Here is a 20,630-nt window from a genome sequence, read left to right on the forward strand (position 1 = left end):
ATGACCACTATAAATTCATAACCACTGTTGCAAATAGGCCCATATAACCATAGGGAATCTACTCAATTTCTCTTGTCACCTCACTCTCCCCACCTTGAGTGTGAGGAGATGGAGATTGGTGAATATATTTATACTCTGGTAGAGAGAAAAATCTAAGCATTGTCAAAGACAAAAATAAGACAATTTAGTTACAACTTTGATGTCCTTTATTTGGGGGCGGGGGAGCGGGACAATTTATGGACTGGGGAGTACAGTGCCTTACAATCAGCGGAGCACCTTTCCTGAAGGATGTTTTATAGAATATTAGAAGCAACAAAATGAAAACAGGGCACAATTGGCTAAAAGGTCTGGGATTTCTTAGAGAGCTAGGAGGTCCCATTTTCTAGGTATGTGCACGAGGCCAACACTCTAACCACTGACCAACACAGGCCAAGGCTGGCTCAAATACATTTTATGTTTTAAGCTTTTTTGTTTGTTTGTTTTTTAGAGAGAGTGGAGGAGAGGAGGAAAGACACAGAGAGAGAAACATCAATGTGAGAGAGACACATCGATTGGTTGCCTCCAAGGTATGTGCCCTTGACCAGAATTGAACCTGGGACCCTTCAGTCTGCAGGCAATGCTATTCCACTGAGCCAATAAGCTATGGCTAAAATACATGATTATAAAAATTCAAAAATATTTTTTAAATCAAAATAAATAAAAATCAAAACTGACGACTACAATAAATAAAATGAAAAATACACAAAAGAAATCAAAGGCAAAAGAACAGATCAGTGACATCGAAGATAAGGCAATAGAAACTACCCAACTGAAACAGCAAAAAAGAAAAAAGAATTTTAAAAAATGAGAAGATATTAACAGACCTTGGGGACAACATCAAGTACACTAACATTTGCACTACAGGAATCCTAGAAGAGAGAGAGAGAGAAAAAAAAGACAGAAAAAAGCCCATGGTTACATCTCAGAGAATACCATCATTTAAGGGACAAGAAGAGGAAGAGGAAGCTCAAAGAAACCAAGGAAAAACAGAAAGTTAAGTATGCACTTCCTCTAGCTACGCATGCTGCTCTTCCAACAAGAAACTAATGTTGCTCAACTGGTATGGCTCCGTGGTTGAGCACTGACCTATGAGTCCAGTCAGGGGACATGCCTGGGTTGCAGGCTCGATCCCCAAATGGGGGCATGCGGGAGGCAGCCAATCAATGATTCTCTCTCATCATTGATGTTTCTATCTCTTTTTCCCTCTGAAATCAATTTAAAAATATTTTTTTAAAAATCTTAGTGCGCTGTAACTGGTTTGGCTCAGTGGATAGAGCGTCGGCCTGTGGACTGAAGGGTCCCAGGTTCGATTCCAGTCAAGGGCATGTACCTGGGTTGCAGGCACATCCCCAGTGGGGGGTGTGCGGGAGGCAGCTGATCGATGTTTCTCTCTCATCGATGTTTCTAACTCTCTCTCTCTCTCCCTTCTTCTCTGTAAAAAATCAATAAAATATATATTTTAAAAAAAAATCTTAGTGCTTTCTTAAAAAAAAATAAACCAATGTTACGTATTATTTTTTTAAGACATGAGTATATTCTCTTAGAGAGATTTCATGAATACTTAAGAAAATATCTAACGTCTATATTGCAATTAGCTGTTATGTTATGATGACAACCTATGAAGAGGCCCACATGGCAAGGAATTGGGTCCACTGGCCAACAGCCATGTGAGTGAGCCATCTTGGAAGCAGATCCTCTGGCCCCAGTTCAACCCTCAGATGAGCACAGACCCTCTTGGGACTGAAACCAATGAGAGATCCAGAGCAACCACCCAGCGAAGCCACTCCCAAATTCCCAACACAGAAACTATGAGAGAATAAATGTGTCTTGACTCAGCCACTAAATTTGGGGGTAATTTGTCATACTATAATAGATAACTCATACCATAGAGAAAAATAGAAGTTTCTGGCTCCAAATTTCCGATTCCATAAACCATATCATTTTTATCTTTTCCTGTGGGGAGCCGATATAGGATTAAGCCTTGGAATGACCTGTTGACAAAGTCACAAACAAGTCCCAGCTTAGAGGGCACAGTCCTCTTAAGCATGATTAGGCTTGACCTTATGATGCTCCCCAGATCTTATCTGGGAAGCTAATGGGCTGAGGGAAGTGCAGGAAGTGGTCAAAACAAGTGAAACTCACAAGAACAGTGTAATTATGGTAACCACTACCTTGTTTACCTCTGACTATAAAATAAAGGCTCAGTTTGCCTCGGGATCTTTTTCTGTGGCCTCAGCCAGGCACAGGAAGATCCACGGAGACTAAAGAGAGCTAGAGAGTTCTGAATGCTATCTCCGTGTAAAACATTCTTCACCAGCTCCGTCCACACCTTTGGGAACCCCTGGACCGCTGGGCCTGGACCCCGGCACCCCAGTATTTCCAAATTATCTCTTGTCTCTTCTCTTTCATTTGTGTGCGGCTCCTCTTCCAGATCCTGAACCCTGAATCACATGGGACATGGAAGGAAACATTTACAACATTTTCTCTTTCCTTAAGCCATAGTCATCAAAATTTTGATGATAGATGAGTAAATTAAGGCCTAGACAAGTTAACATACTTGTCCAAGGTTACAGTGTTTAGGTGACAGAATGTTGAATATATTTAGGTTTTCTGACATATAGACAGTGCTCCTTATATTCCCTCATGGTATTTTTAATAATTCTAAATAATTTATTTTTCATAAATCAAGCAAATCCTATAATAGCCACTCACTTAAGCTCTGATGATATAAAGATGAATGAGGCAAATCAAGTAGAAAGCAGAACTATTTAATGTTATCTATTTATTTAAAATTCCTATAGTATTTCATAACTTTATCACATAGTTTTTAATTGCTACCATTAAAAATTTTTAAGTCTTATCCATACTAACTTCTCAAATCATACAATTATTCAAATTAACAAAAACCTTTAAACAAGAATAAAATGACTGGAGGTAAGTAAGTGGGATGTGGAGTATGGAGAAAAATGTTCAGTATATAAGACAAAGCTGTCAGCTTCCTAAAAACTGAAACAAATGAGACTTTTAAAAACATGAATGATTTCCACTATTTTTCTTGTAAAATAAAGTAAAAAAGTATTATAAGTTCATATGAGAAACTGTCTCCTATCTTTAAGAGTTTTTTCTAATATAAACATTTTTGTAAGAACAACTTTTACAAGAGTTTTAAAAAGGCACAAATACTCTTCATATAGACATCTAATAAATCCCCAGCCTGTATTTATGCCCCAGAAAGAGACTGCCTTATCCCTATGCTAACCCAGGAAGGCAAGCCAGGCAAATGACTGGGCGAGTCTGACTCCATGAAAGTCAGTGATGCATTGATTACTGATATATCCTGAATACCCCGGAAAAAAAAAGACTCTTATTTTTAGTTCCACCTCTGCCCTGACATTCCCTACTGACCCTGGTCAAGTAGCATAATGTCTCGTGTCCTAGTTTCCTCATTGTGACAGGCACTTTATGTGTTCATCAAAGCCCATTTTCATTTCTTCTTGGGCACAGGACTGGACTGAATTTCTCAGCCTCCCTTACAGTTAGGTAGGGCCACATAACTGATTTTTGATTAGTGAATGGGTGCAGGGTTGATGTTTTCCATAGCCAGTCAATCCTTAATTCTAAAAAAGCATTCTTTCATACTACTTAATGCCTTCTCTCTCTTTCCCTCCCTTCTCCTCTCTCTTCTTCTTCCTCTTTTCCTCCTCCTCTTCCTCCTCCTTCTCCTCTCTCTCTCTCTCTCTCTCTCTCTCTCCTCTGGGTGCTGGATAAATGAAATGTAGAGAATTCAGTAGAGGACTCCAAGGCCATAGGAAAGATGGAGTCATCAGATGAAAAGAATTGGAGTCCCTCAATGACATTCCCACCCAACTTGCATTAGACTGCAGTGTAAGCAAAATAATAACCTGTGTGTGTGTGTGTGTGTGTATAGCTACTCAATTACAACAATAAATCATTCTATAAATTCTGAATAATAAACCATCAATTAAATCTTATGATGTTCTGATTCAGAAACAAATAAATATAGAAGCTACTTTATTCTTTGTTTCCCTTTAGCTTCTTCTTAGAAATTGGCTTCATATCATTATTTTTCCTGAAAAACACAGTGGAAGCTCCTACATGTAAAACCCAAGATGGCCTCCAACGATTGCCACCTTCTGGGATCCAAGTCCTTGTGTAGTCCCCTCCCACATGGAATCATGGCTGGATGGGGTGTGACCAATAGAATACGGCAGAATAAATAATGTGTAATTCCAAAACCTAGTCATTAAAGACATGGCAAGTTGCACCTTGCTTTCTCTTAGACCATTTGCTCCGTAAGAAACTAGTTGCAAAGTCGTGAAAATATTCAGCAGCCCCCGGGAGAGTACTACATGGCAAGACACTGAGACCTCCCCCGACTTGCCGGCCATGTGATGTGCCATCTGCGAAGCACATTCTGGAGCTTCAGTCAAGCCTTGAGAGGACTGCAGCCCTTGCTGATAGTTTGCACACGAAGTTGCTCCTGAATTCCTGACCCAGATAAACTGTGACATAATCAATATTGTTGTTTTAATCCACAAAGTGTTGGGGTGATTTGCGAAACAGCAGTAGAAAACACAATCCATGATCCTGGGTGGTATGAGTTCATTACATATTTTAGATATTTGCCCTGTTTCAGATATATGGTTTACAAATATTTTCTCTCATTTCATAGGTTGCCTTTTCATTTTGTTGACTGTTTCTTTTTCTGTGCAGAAGCTTTTTAGTTTGCTATAGTCCCACTTGTTTATTTTTGCTTTTGTTGCTTTCACTTTGGGTATAATATCCATAAAATTATTGCAAGACTAAGGTCAAGGGGATTTTCCCCATGTTTTCATCTAGGAGTTTTATGGTTTCAAGCCTTACAGTTAAGTCTTTAAACCATTTTAAAATCATGTCTGTGAGGGGTGTAATATAGAAGTCCCATTTCATCCTTTTGTATGTGACTATCATTTACTGAAGGAACTACCTTTTCCCCATTGTGTTCCTGATTTCCTTGCCAAATGTTAATCAACCACATTTATATGTGTCTATTTCTGGGCTCTCTATTCTGTTCCACTGGTCTATGTTTTTGTGCCAATACCATACTCTTTTGATTATGATAGATATGTAATATAGTTTGAAATCAGGACTTGTAATGCCTCCAGCTTTGTTCTTCTTTTTCAGGACTGCTTTGGCTATTCAGGTCTTTTATGGTTCCATATGAATTTTAGAATTGTATTTTTTTTTTATGTGAAAAAATTCTATTGGAATCTTGATAGAGTTGCATTGAATCTATAGATGGTTTTCGGTAGTATGAATGTTTTTTTTTTTTTTAAAATATATTTTATTGATTTTTTACAGAGAGGAAGGGAGAGGGACAGAGAGTTAGAAACATCGATGAGAGAGAAACATCGACCAGCTGCCTCCTGCACATCTCCCACTGGGGATGTGCCCGCAACCCAGGTACATGCCCTTGACCGGAATCGAACCTGGGACCTTTCAGTCCGCAGGCCGACGCTCTATCCACTGAGCCAAACCGGTTTTGGCAGTATGGATGTTTTTATAATATTAGTTATTTGAATCCATGAACATGGGATATCCTTCCATTTATTTGTGTCTTCTTCAATTTCTTTCATCAATATCTTATAGTTTTCAGTCTTTACCTCCTTAGTTAAATTTATTCCTATGTATTTTTATGCTATTGTAAATGGGATAGTCCTTTATTTTTCAGATAATTTATAGTTTGTAAATTTATAGTAACAGAAACAAAAAATTTCTAGATTCTAACTAATGACATTCAATCATTAGTGAATCATCATTGCCTGCAAAGAATCATTCTATTCATCTCCAAGTCACAGGAAGTTATATCCACGCTGTAGCTAAAAGGATATGGTGTGGAATCTGTTGGTAATGGCAATTTTGGAGATTAAGCCTGTACCATGTAAGCTGTTTCTGACATCTTCTTGAAATCATTAAACAGGGAGGAAGACTCTGAAATAAAATAAAATAAAATAAAATGGTAAGCTAATATTTTTCTTAATTCTACTATTACCACAAACATTTTATAGCACCAGTTAAAAGACCATTGAACTATTCTCAAGAGAGTACAAATGGAACACATTTCTTCAATAGAATGATACACACCAATATGGTAAAGGAGAATATCTGCAATTCTGTAAAGCCAGTATGTGTTGTAGTAACAATAGTATCTAATTAATAGGGAGTCCACATATATCTTAGACCAGTTCATCCATGTCCCTTTCCTACTTATTTTCCACAAAGAGATTGTCTTACATTTTCTTAAAATAGGTCAAGAAGTTAAAAAACTAATATAAATGACAAAATGATAAGGAGAGTACATGTCAAAATTATCCAGAAAGAAGTTTGAAGGAGGATGCTATTCTTTTTTTGCATAAGAATCTTTGTCTCTTAAAATAACTTACTAAAATTATGCAGTGGAGTTCCAGTGCATATAGCTTCATCCACAGAGGGGGATACATTGGGCAGTGAGTGTCTTTCCCAGGTGGGTAGTTGACAAAATTCCTCCAGCAGTAATCATACTCTAAGGAAACACAAATCATTCAACAAATACCAAAAAAAGTTACTTAAAGAAAGCTGAACTTAAATACCGAGTGTCTCCAAACATGTATACACACTTTCAATAATTATTAATTCCAATGGGTTAAATCTGAAAAGAAAGAAACATCAATTGAGGAGACCGTTTTGAAGTAGTGGCTGCATCAACATGTCCCGTGGTTCCAGCGCTGGTTTTGACTGCCACATTACCATTTTTCACCCAAGGGCTGGCTTTACCAAAGTAGAATATGCTTTTAAGGCTATTAACCAGGATGGCCTTACATCAGTAGCTGTCAGAGGGAAAGACTGTGCAGTAATTGTCACACAGAAGAAAGTATCTGACAAAGTATTGGATTCCAGCACAGTGACTCACTTATTCAAGATAACTGAAAACATTGGCTGTATGATGACAGAAATGACAGCTGACAGCAGATCCCAGGTACAGAGGGCACGCTATGAGGCAGCTAATTGGAAACACAAGTATGGCTATTGAGATTCCTGTGGACATGCTGTGTAAAAGAATTGCTGATATTTCTCAGGTCTACACACAGAATGCTGAAATGAGGCCCCTTGGTTGTTGTATGATTTTAATTGGTATAGATGAAGAACAAGGCCCTCAGGTGTACAAGTGTGATCTGGCAGGTTACTACTGTGGGTCTAAAGCCACTGCAGCAAGCGTTAAACAAACTGAGTCAACCAGCTTTCTTGAAAAAAAAAAGTGAAGAAGAAATTTGATTGGACATTTGAACAGACAGTGGAAACTGTGATTACCTGCCTGTCTACTGTTCTATCAATTGATTTCAAAACTTCAGAAATAGAAGTTGGAGTAGTTACAGTTGAAAATCCTAAATTCAGGATTCTTACAGAAGCAGAGATTGATGCTCATCTTGCTGCTCTCGCAGAGAGAGACTAAACATTGTAGTCAGTTTGCCAAATCCATTGCGCCACTTGCCTGTGTGTTTGGTAACAACTGATGAACATTATGGAGGTCCTTGGATTGAAAAAGGAACCTCTCCCACTCCTCCTGCCACTGAAGCAGTTAGGGCTCTATATAAATAAAAACAGTGCTTTTGGAAAAAAAAAGAAAAGAAACATCAATTGAGCAGCTGTTAAGTGTGTATACATTGGGGGGGGGTCACTATATATTCTATATAATAAAAGGCTAATATGCAAATAGACCGAACAGTGGAACAACTGAACAATAGGTTACTATGACGTGCGCTGACCACCAGGGGGTGTGCGTGGAACATGGCGGGAGTCGGCTGTGGCGGTATGGTGGAGCAGGTGAGCGGGGGCACCAGACCAAGGTGGGGTGCCAGTCGCTGTCATCAGGCAAGCCTCTGGTGGTTACTAAAAATTCTTTGCTACCATGTGCTGCAGTCCCGCCCGGTGCTTGCACCTGCTGCCAGTGCTGGCCCTGCTCATACCTGCTGCTGGTGCCAGAGCCGCTGCTGGTGCCTGGAGCTGGTCTCAATTGCTTGGCACCATCAGTGGGTGCAAGGGGTCGCTGCTGGCCGTGATCACCCCAGAAGGCTTCTCCACCTTCCTGAGGGCAATACGGGCAGCAGCCACCACTCGCACCTGCGGCTGGCACCAGCCCCAATTGTTCCACGCCATAGGGAGGCACAATTAGCGCATGGGAGCAGGGGCGGAGGGAGCGGGGCTGCCAGCAGACAGGGGACCAGGGGCCATGGCAGGAGTGGCTGGGCGGGGGAGCAGAGGATGGGCCGAGACCCGCCTCTGTGCCTACTGCAGCCTTGCATCCCACAGTTCCTTTCAAGGTGCACAAATTCGTGCACCGGACCCCTAGTATATATAACATATCTAAAGCCCTCTGGCCCATTTGCTACTTCAGATGGACTAGACTCTCCCTGAATCCCTGAAAAGAACAAAACAGTTCATTCAAAGATGGCTGAGAGGCCATAATGGCAAAGTAGAAAACAGATTCGTATTCTTTTGATACTTTCCCTGCTATGGATTTCAGACCTGGTGCTTTCTATATTATTTTGAACTTTAACTTTTGAGACTTCTACTCTGGGATAATCAATCTCCTGGCTGCCACCACAGTCTCTCATAAACACTTAAGTTCTTGGTTTATTGTTTTTACCTGGGGTTGTCATGATCTGGAGAGTCACACCACTCTTAATGAGGTCCCTGAGTCCTTGTCGGTTTTGTTCATCCATGTGGTGATAAAGCCGTGCCACATAAATAACTAAAGTCACACCAGGTCGTTGACGCAAAAATTCTGTAATAGCCTTGGAGCATTCCCAGCATGGACTCCAGGATAAGAACCAGATGATGGAGCAGCTGGTGGATGAGCAAAATTGTCTTTCTGAAGTAATTTTTTCTATAAAATTGACTTCAACATGCCTGGTGGTGTTTTTGCCTGAGTGACGCCAGATCTTGTGACACGTGCCCCACTTGATTTCATAGAGCAGACAGGCCTCTTTACGGAGTTCTCTGGGGTCAAAGATTGCTTCAAAGTCCCAGGGTTCGATTCTTCTCCTAAAATATTGTCATGCAATTTTTAGAGGAAATTTAAAAATCATTTAATGCTCCCTTTTTCTATAAGGAAAATCTAAAACATGAATCTTGGGATACTTTTTTTTTCTCTATATCTAAAAGTTATTTGGGGAGGTCTGCTTGAATTATCAGAGTTTCTGTCACAAACACAGTAAAGATATTTTTTCCCAACTCTTGTTATTTGGTTACCACTCCCTCTATACCATTGCTTATTAGTCTTTTTTTTTTTTTTTAAATATATTTTATTGACTTTTTACAGAGAGGAAGGGAGAGAGATAGAGAGTTAGAAACATCAATGAGAGAGAAACATCGATCAGCCGCCTCCTGCACATCCCCCACTGGGAATGTGCCCTCAACCCAGGCACATGCCCTTGACCGGAATCGAACCCGGGACCCAGGCCGACGCTCTATCCACTGAGCCAAACCGGCTTTGGCGTGCTTATTAGTCTTGAATTCAGGTATAAATGTGTCCTTTTTCTCCTTATATCCTAATCTTTCTGTTTCACTCTTAGAGGTGCCATGTTCCAATTGTCAATATTTACTATTCCTTGATGAACTCCAACTAGATTTTCTCAGGCGTAGAAGCCTCAAATCTATACTAACAAAAGGGTAATATGCTAATTAGACCAGACGTCCTTCTGGACAAAGCCATGGTGGCAGAGCCAAGGCAGAGGCAGTTAGGAATTATCAGGCCGGCAGGGGAAAGTAGTTAGGGGGATCAGGCCAGTGGGGGAGGGCAGTTAGGGGGATCAGGCTGGGAGGGGAGAGCAGTTAGTGGGATCAGGCCAGCAGGGGAGAGCAGTTAGGGGGATCAGGCTGGGAGGCAGGTGAGTGGTCAGGAGCCAGCGGTCCCGGATTGCAAGAGAGATGTCCAACTGCCAGTTTAGGCCCCATAGGAATCAACTTATGAATTTTGTCATAGGGATGGGTAGTTGGAGAATTTTTGTGTCTATTTTTGTTAACCCATTGGGATTAACAAAGAATTTTTAGTAACTGCCAGTAACCCATAGGGATTGGGCCTAAATCGGCAGTTGGACATCCCCCAAGGGGTCCTGGATTAGAGAGGGTACAGGCCAGGCTGAGGGACACCCCCCCCCTCCTGTGCACAAATTTCATGCACCAAGCCTCTAGTCAATAATAAAATTCTATTGCCAAGCCTAAGAGGAGAGTAATTTAGCCTCAGGATTCCTTCATATTAAATTCTATACACTAATACCTCATAAAAAAGAAATTCAACTTGTTGTCAATGGCGTCTCCTTGTGTCCAAGCTGTGACTTAGGAAACTCAGGATTGTGCTGAGGACTCTCCTTTCCAATAAGCTTGTTACACTCTAATAATTTCTCATTCACCCCTAAAGTATCACATTCATTTATTACATAAGTAAGTCCTTCCACCATCATAAGATAATATATTCCTTGACCATAAGTCCCCTGTTATAATGATATGTCTGGAAAATGGGCATATAATATAAAACAGGAATTGAAATGAAAGTGACAAATCCGTTCCTTGGACCTTTCACTAATGGCTATAAAAACATGTGATCTAAAGAGAAAAGAGAATTAGTAAGGCAATAACAGAACAAAGCTGGAAGGTCATTTATTTCAACAGAAACCAAAAGACAGGAACAAACACAAAGAAAGCAATAATCATAGAGAATAAAGTTGGAAAAGGGGAAAAAAAGAATGGGAACATGGTAAAAGAGGAAAGGAACAATAAGGTTAACTATAGTCTTCCAGCTCTTAATACCCACTTATTCTTGGTTGAATTAAATGCACAATATGACAGTATTATTCTTTTTAAATTTTTAAATTAATTTTTAGAGAGAGAGATTTTTTGTTCCACTTATTTATGCATTAATTGACTGATCCTTGTATGTGCCCTGACAGGGGAGCAAACCCATAACCTGGCATATTGGGGCAATGCTCTAACTAACAGCTACTGGGCCAGACTGACAGTATTATTCTTACCTCAAGGTGGGATCACCAGCTGAAGAACCTGTTGACCAAGAGATGAGTATGTCAAGTAACATACACAAATGGAGTAGCACTTTTAAAATATATTTTTATTGATTTCAGAGAGGAAGGGAGAGGGAGAGAGATAGAAACATCAATGATATAGAAGCATCAAACAGACTGTCCAACCTATGAGGCAAAGCAGGGGGGTGGGGGTAAGAGATCAACCAAATGCACGAATATGAGCATAACCAATGGACACAGACAGTAGGGGGGTTAGGGCATGTGCTGGGGGGTGGGAGCGGCTGGGGGAGGTCAATGGGAGGGGGAAGGAGACTCATGTAATACTTTAAACAATAAAGAATTTAAATCTAAAAAAAAGAGAAACATCAATGATGACAGAGAATCATTGATCAGCTGCCTCCAGCAAGCCCCACACTGGGGATCAAGCCCGCAACTCGGGCATGTGCATCCGCCAGAATATGAATCATGAACTTGCAGTTTACAGGCCAATGCTCAGTCACTGAGCCATAATGGCGGGGCTTTAGTTGCACTTTAAAATGACAAAGTTTTAGAAGTAAGGACAGATAAATAGTTATCAAGGATTAAGAACAGCGGTGAAGCAGGAAGGAGGAGGATTTGGCTATAAAAGGGCAATAAAACAGATCTGTACTGTGGGAACTGTTTAACTCTGACTGTGGTGGCAGATACACAAACCTATACAGGTGACAAAATTGCATAAAGCTAAACACACACACAAATGACTACAAGTGAAACTGGGGAAATCTGAATGAAATTGATGGACCGTGTCAATGTTAACATCCTGGTTGTGATATTATTCTACAGTTTTGCAAAATGTAACTATTGGTGGAAACTAAGCAAAATGTACAGGGAGTCTGTATTATTTCGTAAAGCTTTATGTTTTAAGTTACGATGATCTCAATTACGATTATAGCTTACAGAAAGAGTCATTGGCAGTGTGGAGAGAAGCTGGAACACCATTGGTTTAATGTTCACAAATATTTTTGAACCACAATTCAAGAGAAAGGAGAAAAGACATCTGCATAAGTGATGAGTTTAAAAAGGGGGGGCAGGCAGCATTGTCAAAGAGCATGTAGAAAAATATTATTGAACTAGTGAAAGAGAACCAGATTTCAATTGGAGCCCAGTGGTTACTGAGGCATTGACAGCAAAATCCTGCTGCATAGATGATCTCAAGGGTGGCAAAATTCTCCCAAAACTGATATCTGTATTATTTCCAATCACATCATGCCCACACTCTTGCAACAGTCTCCTAACTGGTCTCCTTGTTTCCAGTCTTTTCTGCTTCCAGTCCAGAAGGCATCAAAGGCCAGGTAAAAGTGTTTAGAGCTTTATTTCAATCATGTCGATGCTATTGGCAAGTTCTCCGGAGATTTTCTTTTACCAAAAGGTCGACCTCAATTTCCTTAGCCTGGCATTGAAAGCCCTCACTATAGCAGCACTTCAAATTTGCCTTCTAATTTCACTGTAGATTATTTCCACAAACTCTTCTCTAACCTCACCAGTGCACTTAGTATATTCCAAACACAACCTTTGTAAATTCTCTCAAAGTCTTTGTGTCAACCAACCTGGAAATGCCTTCCCTTTGCCAACCTAAATTCTACCTCTTTAGAATCCACACTCAAATTCCACCTCATCTGAAAATCATTTCCTTCTACAGCCTGAAGTGTTCTACCTCTCCCATGAATTTTTCTAAAGTTAACTAACTAAACCTTAAATAATTAGCATGTCCTTGTGGTACCACTTCTGATGTTATTTTAAATTATTATTTAACAGTTGTATATTTAATTTTTTCATCGTAGTGAAACAAGCATTGATTTAGTGTCATTTGTTTAAAATTATTTGTGTATGTCAATAGTTAATATTAATAATTATAACAAATCTTATTTAACCAAGCACAGCCAGTCACCATTCAGCAGATTAATCTCCTTTAAAAAAAATAATGTCTACAGGGAGGCAGACAATTTTCAAATAAAGTGAAATTATATATTTTTAAAAATAGCATTAATGTAGTAATAAATAGGAAAGTTGGAAAATACCCAAGAACACAAGTAAGACACACACATACACACACAGAGTTTCTACACTTTTCAAGACTATGAAGCTTACAGGACCTCGATCCATTTTACCTGCGACAGAAGCCATGGCGCTGTGTGCCACTGATTTTCTCCCCTGGAGCTATATATTGTGCTGATTGCTCCTGTCAACAACATGCCTTAAGATTGTTTCTTCGGGAGTGACTGCTGTCACCTGATTGAGCAGAGAATGACTCATTCCTGAGTCTCAGGCACTTACTGGGTGTCTAGACTGTACAAACAGGTAGCAGATTAAGAGAGAATTTGGTGTGAGGTTAGCATCAATGGGTTGACAAGAAAGCTTTTGGTGCAAATGATAAATGCTGTAGAGTAAATCCCTTAGGATATCTGAATTACAAAGTTCTTCCCTAATATTATATGAATTTTTTAAACTTTCCCTTTCCTTTAAATTAAGGTTAAGGCAAGACTGACACATCATTCTTTCTTGGAGAGAACAGAGAAAGAACAACTAGAAGAGAGAATTTATTTATAACTTCCTCTTACTTTGCTCTTTGCCCCAAATCTTGTTGGAAAGGGGAGGGGCACTGACAGATGCAAAGTCAGAAGGACTTTGACTTCTGACTCAGGTAATTAGGTGACAAGTCTTAACTGATCTCTCTTCCTTCTTGAAACCAGAGCTAAATGTAAGGCCAAGTCCACTTATGTTTTTTTTTATCCTCCCCTAAAAAGTGAATACTGCCCTAGCTGGTTTGGCTCAATGGCTAGGCAGGGATCCTCAAACTTTTTAAACAGGGGGCCAGTTCACTGTCCCTCAGACCATTGGAGGGCCGGACTATAGTTTAAAAAAAACTATGAACAAATTCCTATGCACACTGCACATATCTTATTTTGAAGTAAAAAAACAAAACAGGAACAAATACAATACTTGTATTTGCATGTGGCCCGCGGGCCGTAGTTTTAGGACCCCTGGGCTAGAGTGTCAGCCTGCGAACTGAAGGATCCCAGGTTCAATTCTGGTCAAGGACACATGCCCAGGTTGTGGGCTCGATCCCCGGTGGGGGGCGTGCAGGAGGCAGCCAATCAATGATTCTCTCTCATCATTGATGTTTCTATCTCTCTCTTCAACTCCCTTCCTCTCTGAAATCAATAAAAAATATAATAAAAAAAAGTGAATACTATACTTATTCCCTATTGCCATTGTCCCCTGTTGTCCAAAACCTGGGTCAAGCTCTCTGAGTTTTAGCATACACTCCCAGAACTGGGGTCACTCTCCTCTCGAGACCTAAAGCTCCCTCTAGGTTCTCAAATCTACAGCCCCTGAACTTTGAATCTCAAATCCTATGGAGACAACACCCGAGCCCTAAATATACGACTTTCCTGAACTATGAAAGTCAAACTGGAGCTTCCACAAGATGAAGCAGTTGTTTCAAGTGGCAGGTGAGTGTTGAAGAAGGAGCAGAAGTGCCACATCATAAATGAAGGTCATTTAGAAGCCAAGGATTTCATGATAGGTAGAATAATGACCCCCCCATCCCCTCCACACACAGACATACAGATGTTCACCTCCTAATCCCTGGAACCAGTAAGTATAAAGGCAAAAGTAACTTTGAAGAGGTAATTAGAGTAAGGATCTTGAGGTAGGAAGATAATCTGGGATTGTCTGGGTAGTCCCAGTCCAATCACATAGGCCCTTAAAAGAGGGAGGCAAAAGAGAAGGACATGTGAAGATGGAAGTAGAGATGTGAATGATGTAATTACTGGCTGGAAGGGGACCATGATTCAAGGATCAAGGACAGCATTTAGAAGCTGGAAAAAGCGAGGAAATGGATTGTTCCCTAGAGCCTTGTGAAGCAATGCTGCCTTGTTGACATCTTGAGTTTAGCCCAGTGAGATGCTGTTTTGTACTCCTGACCACCAGAGTTGTAAGATAATTTATGTTGTTTTACACCAAGTTCATGGAAATTTCTTACAGCAGCTATAGGAAACTAATACAGTAAAACACAGTCATAGGGGGCACATAGGCAATAGTGAAGATGGTATATAATTTAAATTTGTGTCTACTAGAATTCCTATTGAATGTTTGACCCATCTTCTATTCTGTTTTAGAAAACTCAGAACTGCTCGGCTGGCATGGCTCAGTGATTGAGCACTGACCTATGAATCAAGAGGTCACAGTTTGATTTCCCATCAGGGCACATGCCTGGATTTCAGGCTCAACCCCCAGTAGGGAGCATGCAGGAAGCAGCCAATCAATGATTCTCTCATCATTGATGTTTTTATCTCTCTCTCTTCCTCTCTGAAATCAAAATATTATATATATATATATATATATATATATATATATATATATATATAAAAGGATTTGCCCTCTAATCTCTATAGCCTCTTCATTCTCTTTATAAGTTGCCCATATACACTGCTGCCCTACACTGAAATCCTATCTAAACAAATAGATTGTTAAGAGTTTTGTGTCCAGCCCTAACCGGTTTGGCTCAGTGGATAGAGCGTCTGCCTGCGGACCCAAGGGTTCCAGGTTGGATTCTGGTCAAGGGCATGTACCTTGGTTGCGGGCACATCCCCAGTAGGGAGTGTGAAGGAGGCAGCTAATCCATGTTTCTCTCTCATCGATGTTTCTAACTCTCTATCCCTCTCCCTTCCTCTCTGTAAAAAATCAATAAAATATTTTTTTTAAAGTTTTGTGTCCATTTTATGGAATGATTCTAGCAGTTTGAATGTCCTCAGTGTCCAATAACAGAATAATGAATAAATCAATTGTATAATACGTTTGTAGTGGGTTATTATTCAGCATTTTAAAAAATCAATTATATCCATACTTGTATCAACCTGTAATAATCCTATCTAATAATAGACAAACATGGTAATTGACTGTACCTTCACTATGCCTCCCATTGGCTAATCAGCGTGATATGCAAATTAACCGCTAACAAATATGGTGGCTAATTTGCATACTGCAGGCAGGGCGGGACAGCACCATCCTGCCTGCCCTGCTGCCATCCGGGCCTGCTATCTGCGACCTGGGGCAGTGGGTGTCCATGTGCAACCCAACCCGGGGTGGTGCCCCAACCTCTGGATCGGCCCTGCCATGTGCACGACCCGGGGAGGTGGGGCAGGCACCAAGGGATCGGGTCTGCCATCTGCCACCCAAGGAGCGAGCCTAAGCCAGCAGATGGCTATCTCCAGAGGGGTCCCAGACTGTGAGAGGGCACAAGTAGGGCTGAGGAACACCCCCTATCTCCCTCCCCCACCAGTGCACAAATTTTTGTGCACCAGGCCTCTAGTCTCTGAAATAATAAACTGAGAGAAAAATAAACCCCAATATTGTTTCTATAAAGTTTTTTTTTTAATTAAATCTTTATTGTTCAGATTACATTTGTTCCTCTTCCCCCCCCCATAACTCCCCTCCTTCCAGTTCCCGCCCCACCCTCCGCCCTCACTCCCCACCCACTGTCCTCATCCATAGGTGCACAATTTTTGTCCAGTCTCTTCCCAAATCTCCCATTCCCCTTTCCCCCCCAAGAATAGTCAGTCCATTCCCTTTCTATGTCCCTGATTCATTATAATCACCAGTTCATTCTGTACATCAGATTATTTATTCACTTGATTCTTAGATTCACTTGTTGATAGATGCATGTTTGTTGTTCACAATTTGTATCTTTACCTTTTTCTTCTTCCTCTTCTTAAAGGACACCTTTCAGCATTTCGTATAATACTGGTTTAGTGGTGATGAACTCCTTTAGCTTTTCCTTATCTGTGAAGCTCTTTATCTGACCTTCAATTCTGAATGATAGCTTTGCTGGATAAAGTAATCTTGGTTGTAGGTTCTTGCTATTCATCACTTTGAATATTTCTTGCCATTCCCTTCTGGCCTGCAAAGTTTCTGTTGAGAAATCAGCTGACAGTCGTATGGGTATTCCCTTGTAGGTAGTTGACTTTCTTTCTCTTGCTGCTTTTAAGATTCTCTCTTTGTCTTTTGCTCTTGGCATTTTAATTATGATGTGTCTTGGTGTAGTCCTCTTTGGATTCCTTTTGTTTGGGGTTCTCTGCGCTTCTAGGACCTCTAAGTCCATTTCTTTCACCAGGTGGGGGAAGTTTTCTGCCATTATTTCTTCAAATAGGTTTTCAATATCTTGCTGTCTCTCATCTTCTGGCACTCCTATAATTCTGATATTAGTGCGCTTGAAGCTGTCCCAGAGGCTCCTTACACTATCTTCACACTTTCGGATTCTTTTTTCATTTTGCTTTTCCGGTTGGGTGTTTTTTGCTTCTTCGCATTTCAATTCTTTGGCTTGATTCTTGCGCTCCTCTGGTCTGCTATTGGGTATAACATTCTTTATTTCAGTCCGTGTATGCTTAATTTCTAGTTTCTTTATCGTAGCATCAAGGGTCTCAATAGTTTTCGTGAGGCTCTGCTCAAGTTTATTGCAAGCCCTCAAAATTGCGTTTTTTAGCTCCATATCCTCCATTTCTGTCATGTGTTTTTGTCTCCGCATCTTTTATGCTTTCTTGGTGCACCCCCTTGTGGTCTTTGTGCGCAGTCTTGTTCTAGTTAAGCCTTGATTGTTGTAGTTAATGCTAGAGGGATTTGACCACCAGGCCGACTGGCTGTGAGAATCAGCTGTGTGGAAAACTTCTGTCCTCTGGGGAGGTGCTAATCTAGTCTTTGCCTGAGGCGATCCGGCAAATGGCTCTGCGCAGGGCTTGGGCGGGGCAGGCTCAACAGGGCGGGCGGGGGGGAGCAGTTATGGCTGCTCTCAGTCCGTCCCAAGGGGCTCTGCCTCTCTGTCCCAGCAACCGCTGCAAACCTCGGAGGGACTGTAGCCAAACAGTCCCGCTTCTCCCGTTTGAGTCTGGGTCCCTAGAGACTCGCCCGGATCTGGAGCTCAGAGTCTGTGACTCCCTTTTCACAGGCTTTTTTCTGTGATTGAAAACGACAACCGCGCCCTCAGCCACCAGCCCGCTTTGCGCGCGCACCCCCGTACCTTTAAATTTTCCACACTGCGCCTCCTCTGAGCCTCCTAATGCTGTTGTCTTTGCTTCTAGTTGAAGAGTCTCTCCTCAGCGAGCCTTCCTGTGGTTCTGGTTGATGTCCGTTCCATCTTTTAGTTGTATTTTTGAAGTGGTTGTTTGCGGCAGCAGTCTCCGGTGTTTACCTATGCCGCCATCTTCGATTCTCCTGTTTCTATAAAGTTTACATATTTGTGAAGCAATGCTTTATACTGTTAATGGATCCCAAGCACATGTAGTAAAATTATAAAGAAATGAATGGGAAAGATGGATACCAAATTCAGGATGGTGATTTCACTAGAAGGATGAGAAAAGGGACTGGGAGGGTTATGCAGGCATCTTTACATATATTTGTAATACAGTTAAATTATAATAATCTACATTTTAAAAAGTAGTGTTGGAGAGAGAGAGACAGAAAAGGAGAGAGAAACATTGATGTGAGAAACATCGACCAGGAAAAGTCCCTTCCGCATGGGAAGATGACGGTCCAGTCAGTAGAGCCAGCTGGCCTGGCTCTGTCCTGGTCTCCTGCCTCCAGACCCTGACACTCTCCTGAGACCTCAGGCCTCTGGCTTCTGCCTTTCAGCCTCAGCTCCTAATAAGTACCTTCTGTGTCCCCCTGGCACACCAGGCCCCGAGGCCTGGGGTGAGAGACAGGCCCTCCTGGTGAACCTGGGGTGGCTGGCCCTGGCTAGGAATGGCTGGGACTCCAGCAGGCTTTTTTCTCCTGGGGGTGCCCTGTGGCTCCTTGAGCCTCTAAAGTCCTGTCTGGGGTGCTGCCTGCCTACCTGTCTCTCTCAGGGAGCCACAGCCCTTCACTGGGCCCGGGGATGCCGGATGGATTGTCTGCACTGACTCAGGCAGCCCAGCCAGGGGCCACCCCTCCTGTTCCACCCAGCCCCTGGTATCCACCCTCTGACTGAGCTTTGCATGTTCCACTAACCCGGGCAGGTGCCAGGTGGAGTCACCAGGCTTTCAGGCACCTCCTGACAGAACACTAACCTGACCATGGGCAGGCCTGCAGCTCCCACCCCAATAAAAGCAATTCCATCCTAAAAAAAAACAAACAAAAAAACACAAACAGAAAAAAGAAACATTGACCGGCTGCCTCCATTATGCATCCTAGTTGGGTATGTGTCTTCACCGGAAAATGAAGTCGTAACCTTGTGGCGTACAAGCGACACTCCAACCAATGGAGCCACCCAGCCAAGGCATAATCTACATTTTTTAAAGCCCAAAAATAAAAACAAAAGATCAGACTAAAAGTAGTAGCAATAATCCAGGGGGAATGGTGAGATTGATTTAAGGTAGTAACAAACTTTCCCACTTTAGTTCTCCTAACAAGGGAGGTAAGTAACCTCTTACTTCCTGATATAACCCAAAGTATCCTACTATCTGTAAAGTTCTATATTTGAAGTCCATGTGAATTTTGCATTTTACCCCATAATATATGCATATCACGCATATCAATATATTTTATACTAATTATAGAAGAGTCGAGTTATACTTTTAACTGAAAATTTTCAAAGATATGAACAATGATACCACTATTCCACCATGAAAATTGCAAACACAATGCCCAATGACAAACATTTTCTTAAGTAAAATAGGAATCTAAATAATTATATCTCTTGCAGCCATTAAATTAACTGTAGATATTGGTGATTTTTTAAAAATTCCTATAGCCCTGGTTGAGTAGCTTAGTTGATTACAGCATTGTCCTGATATGCCAAGGTTGCTGATTCAATCTCCAGTCAGGGCACATACAGGAAGCAACCAATGAATGCATAAATAAGTGGAACAAATCTCCTCTCTCTCTCTTTCTCTCCCTTCCTCTGAATCTCTCTGAAAACAATATCAATTACAAAATTCCTATGGTGCTTGCTTCGGCAGCACATATACTAAAATTGGAACAATACAGAGAAGATTAGTATGGCCCATGCGCAAGGATGACACAAAAATTTGTGAAGCATTCCATATTTTTAAATAAAATAAAATAAAATAAATAAAAGATTCCTATGTGCTGGGAGCCGGTCCATCCTTGCTGCTTGACACAGTCGCTGCAGGAAAGAAACATCTGCACAGCATATGTTTCAAGGGACCTGGCATATATAGCATATTGTTCTTAATATGTTTGCTCTCCTTAGCGCCATGTGTTTTAACCAAGGTCACCTCTCCGAGAAAGGTTGTTTCCCCAGTTGGGGATTTTTACCTGAGGTTAGGGAGGGGATACAACCCCTTAACTAAGTGCCAGGTGGGTAGTTAATCACTTTAACTACAAACAATCATGCTTAAGCTACATAATCTTTACTCCCTGGAATGGAGATAAGAAATGCCCTAACCTTTGGAATAGAAATTGATAGGATTGGAATCAACTGGTATAAATACAGATGTAACAAGACAACAGACGACAGAACCTAGACACAGGACTTGGCTG

The 20,630-nt window shown here is 41.2% G+C and overlaps 1 protein-coding gene, 1 non-coding gene and 1 pseudogene across 2 annotated transcripts; 2 read left to right on the forward strand and 1 right to left on the reverse strand.

Annotated features, from left to right (window-relative positions):
- Positions 1-2,833: 2,833 nt before the first annotated feature.
- Positions 2,834-13,383, reverse strand: APOBEC1 (apolipoprotein B mRNA editing enzyme catalytic subunit 1). Its single transcript, XM_070410726.1, has 5 exons — positions 13,262-13,383; positions 11,106-11,133; positions 8,723-9,120; positions 6,483-6,601; positions 2,834-6,030 (listed from the first exon to the last, which is right to left on the reverse strand). The coding sequence occupies exons 1-5, from the start codon at positions 13,275-13,277 to the stop codon at positions 5,902-5,904; spliced, it is 690 nt and encodes a 229-aa protein (XP_070266827.1). The 5' UTR covers positions 13,278-13,383; the 3' UTR covers positions 2,834-5,901.
- On the forward strand, positions 6,785-7,549 carry LOC139007366 (proteasome subunit alpha type-6 pseudogene; annotated as a pseudogene).
- A 6,687-nt stretch (positions 13,384-20,070) lies between the features above and the next one.
- Positions 20,071-20,177, forward strand: LOC139007737 (U6 spliceosomal RNA). The gene has a single exon (XR_011470902.1). It is a non-coding gene; the product is annotated as a U6 spliceosomal RNA (small nuclear RNA).
- The last annotated feature ends 453 nt before the right edge of the window (positions 20,178-20,630 follow it).

Source organism: Myotis yumanensis, unplaced genomic scaffold (assembly GCF_028538775.1).
Source record: "Myotis yumanensis isolate MYYU_CA2020_CCGP unplaced genomic scaffold, mMyoYum1.0.hap1 SCAF_3, whole genome shotgun sequence".
Taxonomy (NCBI): Eukaryota; Metazoa; Chordata; class Mammalia; order Chiroptera; family Vespertilionidae; genus Myotis; species Myotis yumanensis.